Consider the following 8,917-nt stretch of genomic DNA (forward strand, 5'->3'; position numbering starts at 1 on the left):
CTTCATCAAATGAGCACCACACTCACAAACCCAGTCCCTGCTCTTCCTAGGGAGCTTTTCTAATGGGCACATCAGCTGGAGAAGGGTCTCAGGTTGTTGGGGTCATGTTTCTTTGGTGACCCAGAATGGAAGATTCTCAATTTCTTCTCATATTGTTCACCTGAGACCAGTGTTTGCCGAGTCTAACACAGAGTCTGTCTAAGTTGAAGGGCTCCAGATAACTGAGGAAGAGCGGATAGAGGGACAGGAAGTGGCTCCAGATAATTGAGGTAGAGCTGATGGGGGACGGGAAGTGTCTGGGCTGCATCAAGGGGATCTAAGGGGTCAAGAATCTGGTTTGGATTGGAGGGCGGGAGAAAAGCAAGCAAGGGGGGAGTCTCACGTATGCCTTCGTCCATCTTTGTGGCTGTCCTGATCTGTTTTTAGGGGGAGCAGAGTTGTAAAACTTCCCTTCCCTCCAGCAGTGAACATACTGAATTCCCTCTTGGGAAACAGGACCTTTTTTCTGTTGTATTTGCCTGCCTGCCTGCCTGCCTTCCTTCCTTCTTTCCTTTAGTTTTCTTCAAGACAGGGTTTCTCTGTGTTAACAGTCCTAGCTGTCTTTGAACTCACTTTGCAGACCAGGCTAACCTTGAACTCACAGAGATCCACCTGCCTCTGCCTCCCGAGTACTGGGATTAAAGGTGTTCGCCACCACTGCTCAGTTTGAAACAGGACATTTTAAATTTTCTTACTCAATGAAAGGCTGACAGATCCCGCCCTCATCTGAACTGAACTGGGGTCAAAATTCCGAGTCAGAGGACTGGCTCTTGGGTCCAGGTAAAGTAACAGAACTTTGGACATTTACTGTGTCTCCCTGCCTTTACTGCAGGTGTTTTCTGCCCACTATTCAAGCATGAGCCCCTCAGGGCTGTGTGGGAAAACTGAACTCTTTATTTTGTTTTCCTTAGGTCTCTTTTTACTTCATTTCCATGCTGACCTTTTAAGAGTCTCTCAGGGGCCAGGCAGTGGTGGCACACGCCTTTAATCCCAGTTGTAGGGAGGCACAGACAGGCAGATCTCTGTGAGTTCAAGACCAGCTTGGTCTACAGAGTGAGTTCCAGCTCAGTCAGCCAGAGTGGATACACAGAGAATCCCTGTCTCAAAAAACAAAAGAACAAAAGAGAAAGACAGACAGACAGATAGACAGACAGAAAGAAAGCTATGGCTAGGCTCATACCTTCAGCCAGAGCACTTGGGAAGCAAAGGTGGGTGGATCTCTGTGAGTCCCAGGCCAGTATGGTCTACAGAATGAGTTCCAGCAAATTCCAGGGCTGTGACGAGCAACCCTGTCTCAAGAAAAAAAATTATAAAATAAAAAAGCAAGTTTATATATGTGTGTGTGTGTGTGTGTGTGTGTGTGTGTGTGTGTGCAGTGTGTATGTGTCTGGAGAGGTCAGAAGAAGGTGCTGGATTCCCTGGAGCTGGAGTTCTGGGTGGTTGTGAGCCTCCATGCACTTGCTGGAAACTAAACCCGGGCCGTCTTTTCAGATTCCAGTCCAGGGTTTGTTTCTTCATTAGCCCAGGAAGCACTGTGGACTTAGGGCCCAGGGAGCGCTGCTAACAGGCCTAGGATGCATTTCCTTTGGGAGAGGAGCTGTGAACCTCCTCTGGAGAGCTAGAATCCTGGGCAAGCTCTCCACGTTGTTACAGACAAGAATGGGGTCACAAATCAAGAAATTACCACTCAAGGTCACAGCAAGGAAAACTTGGCTTCTGCACAAAAGCCGGGGAGCCAGCTCACCTGCTCTAACCTGGCTTCCACCCCACACCCCGATCTCTCACCTCACACCCCAATGCAAGGGTGCTTTGTTTGGTTTTCTGTCACTGGCTGAGGTTCAGCCTCACAATCTACACCGGTTGGCTAGTTTGAAACATGGCAATAAAGGACGTGGCAAGGGGAGAAGGAGAAGGGGTGTGTTTTAAGTTAACCATTCCAAGAAACCATGTCAGTGAGTCAGGGTGTCAGACATTGCAGAAGTAGATTGTATCTGCGCGAACAAACACACACAGTCCTTGACACGAGAGTCAAAGGGAGGGCATGAGGAAACAGGCGACAGCCACTGAACTTGATAGAAAAGATTAAAAGTCGCTGACACCACCGGGCGCGGCTCTGCTCTTGAGGAGCCAGCCCTATGTGGGCAGGCCCCAGCTTTTCCCAGTGTGGAGATCTGCTGGCGGGCTCCCACGTGCCGCACGTGTCTCTAAGGGAACGCTGGGGTGCAGTCAGAGTCCAGAACAAGCTAGCAGGGTCTTTACATTCATTGCAATGCAGAGACCTCGTGTCAGGGCCATCTGTGCCTAGGTCAGAGGTCAGCTCAGCTTGTTGCTGGGCAAGACTCGGCCCTCACTGGTTTCTCTCCTTGAGCCTGACGGGGCATCTTGGTGTCAGAGTGCTAGTGGGACCGCTGGGACACAAAGCTCTCTTCCCGTGACCCAGAACTGGGTATCCAGCCCCATGGAGCCGGTAGAGGCAAGACGGGATATTTGGGGAGAGGGGATTCTGACTTCACAGTCTGTCTTTTGGATCAACCACACTGTGGTGAGACCTGTCCAGACAGCCTAGGCCAGACTGGGTTGCGGGATGCAGTTCCTTCGTTCTATTGACTTGTAGCCTTTTATGGGGTCCTTTGGGAAGCAGGATGGGGCTCACCCAGACTCAGACCAATCCCTGCAGTAGATCAGGCAGCATGGAGGCAGCTGCAGTAGATCAGCCCTTCTAAGTGTCTGGGACATAAACCTGGGGTGGAAGCCTTGGAGCTGGTGCTGTGATTGGGCATGAGCTGGGTTTCACTGAAGGAACTACATAAAGAATTTAAATGTGCCAGGCATGGTGGCACACGCCTTTAATCCCAGCACTAGGGAGGCAGAGGCAGGCAGATCTCTGTGAGGTCTACAGAGCAAGTTCTAGGACAGCCAGGTCTACACAGAGAAACCCTGTGTGTCGAAAAACAAAAACAGCCGGGCGGTGGTGGCGCACGCCTTTAATCCCAGCACTCGGGAGGCAGAGACAGGTGGATCTCTGTGAGTTCGAGGCCAGCCTGGTCTACAAGAGCTAGTTCCAGGACAGGAACCAAAAGCTACGGAGAAACCCTGTCTCGAAAATCCAAAAAAAAAAAAAAAGAAAAAAAGAAAAACAAACAAAACAAAAAGAAAACAGCATTCTCCTTACAAACAAACAAACAAATAAATAAACCATGACAGCAAAACATGGCCAGCCCACAATCCCTACGTGGTTTTAGCAGTCAAGGTCTTGAGGGGACAGACTTAGGGCCATTCAGGGACCCTGACTCGATTGCCTTGCAGAAGCAGCTTCGACTCTGAGGCCTAAGAGTCTGCAGGAAGGCATTGATCTAATAGTGTTTCGAGTCGAGGGTCCTCCTGCTCTTTCTCACTTGGTCTCTGACCTTTCCCACCCTAGAGATGTTCCAAGAGGTTCTGCCAGGGTGAAGTGGCCCAGCCCGCTTGGAAGCGGCTAGGGGCAAGACTGTGTTGGTTTGACCCCCGTTCCAGAGTGGGTCTTGGCTGCCCCCCAGTGGCGACTAGGGGCAGTACAGGGGGATGTGAGGTGACCTTTCAGGATGACGATTGCTCTGAGCAGTCTCAGCTTCTCTGCAGATCCCTGGAGGCTTGAGGATAGAGAAACTCAGTTTTGACAAGAGTTTGTCCTCCTTCAGGGGAGGTTCTAGCCCCTTTATTTTGGGGGTCTTGAATTTCATGCAGCAAATTATCTTATAGGAAGGTCATCCAGATCTCCTGGGCCCTGAAGATGGGATTGCAATTCCAGGGCTGGGGCGCGAAGGGAGGTGGAGACGGATCCCTGGGGCTCACTGGCTGAATCCAGACTAACCAAATACAAGGTGGATCGCACCCAAGGTCCAACACCTGGAGCTGACCCCTGGTGCCCGTGTGTGTGTGCACGCGTGCAGGAGTGGGCCAGAGGTTGATGTTGGCGGCTGCCTCAGTCACATTCCAACCACTCTTTGAGACAGGGTCTCGCGCTGAGTCTGGAATTTGCTGATTCACTGGAGTAGCTGATCCGCAAGCCCCAGGGATTTTCCTGCCTTTGCCTTGCTTCCTTAGCCCTGGATTACAGGTGTGTGCTGCCACACCCAGATTCTAGGGGAACTCAGGTCTCAGGCTTGTGCAGACAGCACTTTGCTGATTGAGCCTCTTCGTCCGTCCCAGCACTACCTCCTACCCTGTGAACTTATTTATCTGAGACAGAGTTTCACGATGTAGGCCTGTTTGGCCTGCTGGGACTCACCATGTAGACCTATGTAGAGCTGGCTGGTCTTGAACTCAGAGATCCACCCGCCTCTGCCTCCCAAGTGCTGGGGCTAAAGGCATGCACCACCATGCCCAGCCTTCTGATATCAGGGCCCTTGTCCTCACAGGACGCTGCTGTTTGACTCTTTTCTCGGCCAGGCTGGGGCAAGTTGACTTAAGTTAAGTTACATCACATAACCAAGTTTACTGGTCCTTACATCACATAACCAGTGTAGAACTTTAAGTTAATTCTGAAGTAATTTCTGACAACTCTCAGTACTTCCCCTCCTCCCCTGGGAACCAAGGACATAACAGCTGTGCGTGCGTACTGAGATGTTGGGAACTTTCCATCTCCCTGAATAGGGGCAAGATAACCCTTAGGTGTTGACTCAGTTACTGATGTTTTGACTTAGTCCCTGGGAAGGGGCAAAGTGACCCTCAGAAGTTTTTACCTCATCTGATCTGGCAACCACTCTCCAGCCAATTATTGGTAATAGCCTTTTTGAATAAGCTAATCATAATAGTTAAAGAGCAACCCCCACACACCCCTTTCTTCTGTGGTTTTTTCCTTTAAAAATAGCCTGTACCAGACATTCAGGGTCTTCTAGCCTCCCGACTGCTGGAAGACCCTGTCATGACAGAATTAATAAAATCCTCATGCTTTTACATCAGCTGTGATATGAGAGATGGTCTCCTCCTCCTCCTCGGTGACTGGACACTAGGGTCCAACACCAGGAAACAAAACAGCCGGGCTAGAACGGATCAGCGTTTACACTGGTTGCTTAAGTGAGAGTGCTGGTCCTAAGCCACCTCACTGACACCGTGGATGAGGACCCGGTAGGTGCTGAGAGCCACAGATAGAGCCCAGTATGGGTGGATGCTGTAGCCCAAATGTGGCCTAGGCTGCCTCAGGAAGAAAAGCGCCCCGAAATTAGCTGAGGAAGCTTATTAATTAGTCTTTTCTTTCCCATTAAAAGTTTGAGCTTTTAGTGGGGAGTGGGGGGAGGGGGAGGGAAAAGGGAGGCAGGGAGGAGGCAGAAATTTTGAATAAAAAATAAATAAAAAAAGTTTGAGCTTTTCTACTAATTTTTAAAAAAGATTTATTTATAATGTAGTGTTCTGCCTGCATGTACCGCTGCAGGCCAGAAGAGGGCACCAGATCTCATTATAGATGGTTGTGAGCCACCATGTGGTTGCTGGGAATTGAACTCAGGACCTCTGGAAGGGGAGCCATCTCTCCGGCACCTTTTCTACTAATTTTTATTTTAGATGTTTGAGATAGGGTCTTACTTTCAGATCAAACTCTTGACACTCTTGTCCAGCACCCTCTGGGTGCTGATGCAGGCATGTATAGTCAAACTTCCTCCAAAGGTTTGAGCAGATGGAATACCTTCTGTGAAAACCCCTATCACAACCTTGTCTGCTCATTTTAAAACCTAAGTCAGGTCTGGATCAGTTTCCAGTCCATGGGCTGCTCTCTCACTAGTGGCCATATTCCCTAGCTGTTGAACCTGGCAGTCTTGAGTGGATACCAGAAAATGTGAATTTTTCCTTTGTTGTGGGCTTCATGCAGCCTTCGTGTTCCATTTTGGGGGGTTTAGTGGGGTTACTTGGTAATACTTTGATACTTGCAGGTCCTTTTTATATATTTATTTATTTATTTTCGAGACAGGTTTTCTCTGTAGCCTTGGGACCTGTCCTGGAACTACCTCCTGTAGACCAGGGTGGCCTTGAACCCAGAGATCTGCCTGCCTCTGCCTCCCGAGTGCTGGGATTAAAGGTGTGCGCCACTACCACCCACGGCAGGTCCTGTTTTTATGATGTTAGGTGGCCCTAGGTATTGTTTAGGGCTGTTACCGGAGGCTAGACCTTTTTTTTTTTTTTTTTTTTTTTTTTTTGGTTTTTCGAGACAGGGTTTCTCTGTGGTTTTGGAGCCTGTCCTGGAACTAGCTCTTGTAGACCAGGCTGGTCTCGAACTCACAGAGATCCGCCTGCCTCTGCCTCCCAAGTGCTGGGATTAAAGGCGTGCGCCACCACCGCCCGGCCTGGCTAGACCTTTCTGAACACTGCCCAGTGCTATGTGCACTAAGCCCTTTTCAGGACTGCTACTGCAGATTTCTGCAGTTGCCCCTTGGCCACACCACACTCTCCGGTACTCTGGCTGCTTCACGTCACGCCACTAAGGAGGCCTTGAGGGTTCAAGTCAACACACACAGATGCAGCCAGATCAGTTGTAGATCTCAAAGCTGAAACATAAACAAACCACCCTTGTACACACGCCTCGTGGCCTCCGAGGCAGGGCTTTGGTAGAAACCGCAGACACAATGCCCACGTGACGATCTGCGGAGTGCGGAGGATAAAGTGCAGCTTGGGTTTCACCAGACCCCTTGACATCCTGGGAAGGAGGGGTCTCCCCAAGGTCATCAAACTGGGTTTGTACACCCGAGGTTCCAGTCCCTGAAGACGTGTTAAGAGCACAGTTCTACAGGTGTGAGACAGTGGATCCCCGTGTGAAGAAATGGAGTCCAAGGAAAGTCGTCAACCGTGCAGACTTAGTCTTCTGTCCAGGCTGGTTTGGGGGCTGACTGCGAATTACGGGAACGTGGCAAAGCCCGGGAATTTTCTTTCTTTTTAAAAAAGATTTATTTACTATGTATATAGTTTTGCACGTATGTCTGCCTGCCAGAAGAGGGCACCAGATCTCACTACAGATGGGTGTGAGCCATCATGTGGGTGTTGGGAATTGAACTCAGGATCTCCGGAAGCGCAGTCAATGCTCTTAACCTCTGAGCCATCTCTCCAGCCCTCTTTTAATTTTTTTTAAAGACTTATTTATTTATTATGTATACCGTGTATTGCTATTAAAAGGCACTCTCTGGCCAGACTCATGATCCTGTGGCGGCCGGAGCAGGAGTGGGGCAGGGCCTGGGGACAGGGCCGGAGTCCAGGTAGAGAAGCCGCACCGGAGCACGCACTTACAGTTCGCGCTGGGGAAGGGATCCTTGAAGAGAACGAACATCTGACCCGACCTCAGGGCTGGATTTCCCGTCCCGACTGAGGCGCTGCAGCTGCGCTCCCAGCACTGCGGACACCCGACTCGCCTGTTCCCCTCCGCGACTCTGGTGGCGGCTTCCCGGGGGCGTTCCTCCGACGCCACTCCTACCCTCGCGGGCAGCCGGCGCGCACGAGCCAGCGTCCCGCAGTACTCCTCCCGGCCGGGGCGGGGCGGGGAAGCCGGCGGGAGGAGCAGGAGGGGCGGGGCCGAAGGCGGGTGCAGCAGGAGGGGCGGGGCCGAAGGCGGGTGCAGCAGGAGGGGCGGGGCCGAAGGGGAGGCGCTCGCCTTGGCTTGGGTGGAGCCGGACCCCAGGAAGAGCCGGGGCTTCCTTGTACCGGAAGTGGAAGAAAAAGCGAGCAAGCGGCGTGACCCGGAAGCATTCGCCAATGCCACGCCCCTCACGCCCAATAGTGCTGCCCGGGGACGAGCCACTTCCTTTCTGCGCTCCCGCGGCCTAGCGAGCAGGTAGATGGCGCGGCGGGCTGTGGGCGCGAGCTGTGGGCCCGAGCGGCTGCGGGCGGGCCGGGCTGGGGAGGTCGCGGGCGGGGCGCTCAGGCGCGGGTCTGCCTGGGGCCGCAGTCTCGGGTGCGGGCCCGGCCGACCTCATGGCTCGCGCGGTGACTCTGCAGGCAGGACATCGACATGCAGAACGACGCCGGCGAGTTCGTGGACCTGTACGTGCCGCGGAAATGGTGAGTACCCACGGGCCTTGCTCTTCCATCTGTTTGCGCGGCCCCACTACGCCCACGTTCCTCAACTCCTTTTAATCCCGTTTCCTCTCCGCGGCCCACCACGCGCCCTGTTTTCTCCCATCAGCTCCGCGAGCAACCGCATCATTGGTGCCAAGGACCACGCGTCCATCCAGATGAACGTGGCCGAGGTGAGCTGGGAGCCCGGGAAAGGAAGGAAGGAGGCAGCTAGGCCTCCCAGTGCCTGGGTGCTTGCTTTGGGGTGGGGTCAAATCTCCTAACCACTCTGACTCTACACAGGTTGACAGGGTCACAGGTCGGTTTAATGGCCAGTTTAAAACCTATGCTATCTGCGGCGCCATTCGCAGGATGGTGAGTTTGTTTGACCACGTGGACGTTGGGCTGTGATGGTGGTATCCCTTTGAAAGAAACGCTTGGCGGGACAGGCTTGTTCTTTTAGGCCTCTCGGATCATGGAGGGTCTGCTCTGGGAAGATTTAGGTGTCTCATTCTCTGTCCCCTGGGCGTGGGTACAGGTTTGGGTCCGATAGTGTATGCATGCTCTGTCCTGCCAAGCTGGGAGGCCTGTGGGGGTACCCAGGTTTTTAATTTTAATTTTTTAGGGCGAGTCAGATGATTCTATTCTCCGATTGGCTAAAGCTGATGGAATTGTCTCCAAGTAAGTGGGGATGATATATTGAGGTTGAGCGAGCTGGGATTTCCCAAGAGCTAGGCTTTTAATGTGATTTTTTTTTTCCCTTGCTTTGTTAGGAATTTTTGACCAGAAGAGATCGGGGGAAATCTGTCATAAATAAAAGTGAGAAAAAGTACCGTTGCCAGTTGAGTTACTGCTTTTAACATGTGGG

At 52.0% G+C, this 8,917-nt stretch overlaps 1 protein-coding gene across 1 annotated transcript; it reads left to right on the forward strand.

Moving 5' to 3' along the window:
• Window positions 1–7,681: 7,681 nt before the first annotated feature.
• Rps21 (ribosomal protein S21) lies at window positions 7,682–8,886 on the forward strand. Its single transcript, XM_075963318.1, has 6 exons — window positions 7,682–7,828; window positions 7,993–8,055; window positions 8,180–8,243; window positions 8,353–8,424; window positions 8,675–8,730; window positions 8,823–8,886. The coding sequence occupies exons 2-6, from the start codon at window positions 8,006–8,008 to the stop codon at window positions 8,830–8,832; spliced, it is 252 nt and encodes an 83-aa protein (XP_075819433.1). The 5' UTR covers window positions 7,682–7,828; window positions 7,993–8,005; the 3' UTR covers window positions 8,833–8,886.
• Window positions 8,887–8,917: the final 31 nt, after the last annotated feature.

The sequence above is a fragment of the Microtus pennsylvanicus genome, chromosome 2 (genome assembly GCF_037038515.1).
Source record: "Microtus pennsylvanicus isolate mMicPen1 chromosome 2, mMicPen1.hap1, whole genome shotgun sequence".
Classification (NCBI taxonomy): domain Eukaryota; kingdom Metazoa; phylum Chordata; class Mammalia; order Rodentia; family Cricetidae; genus Microtus; species Microtus pennsylvanicus.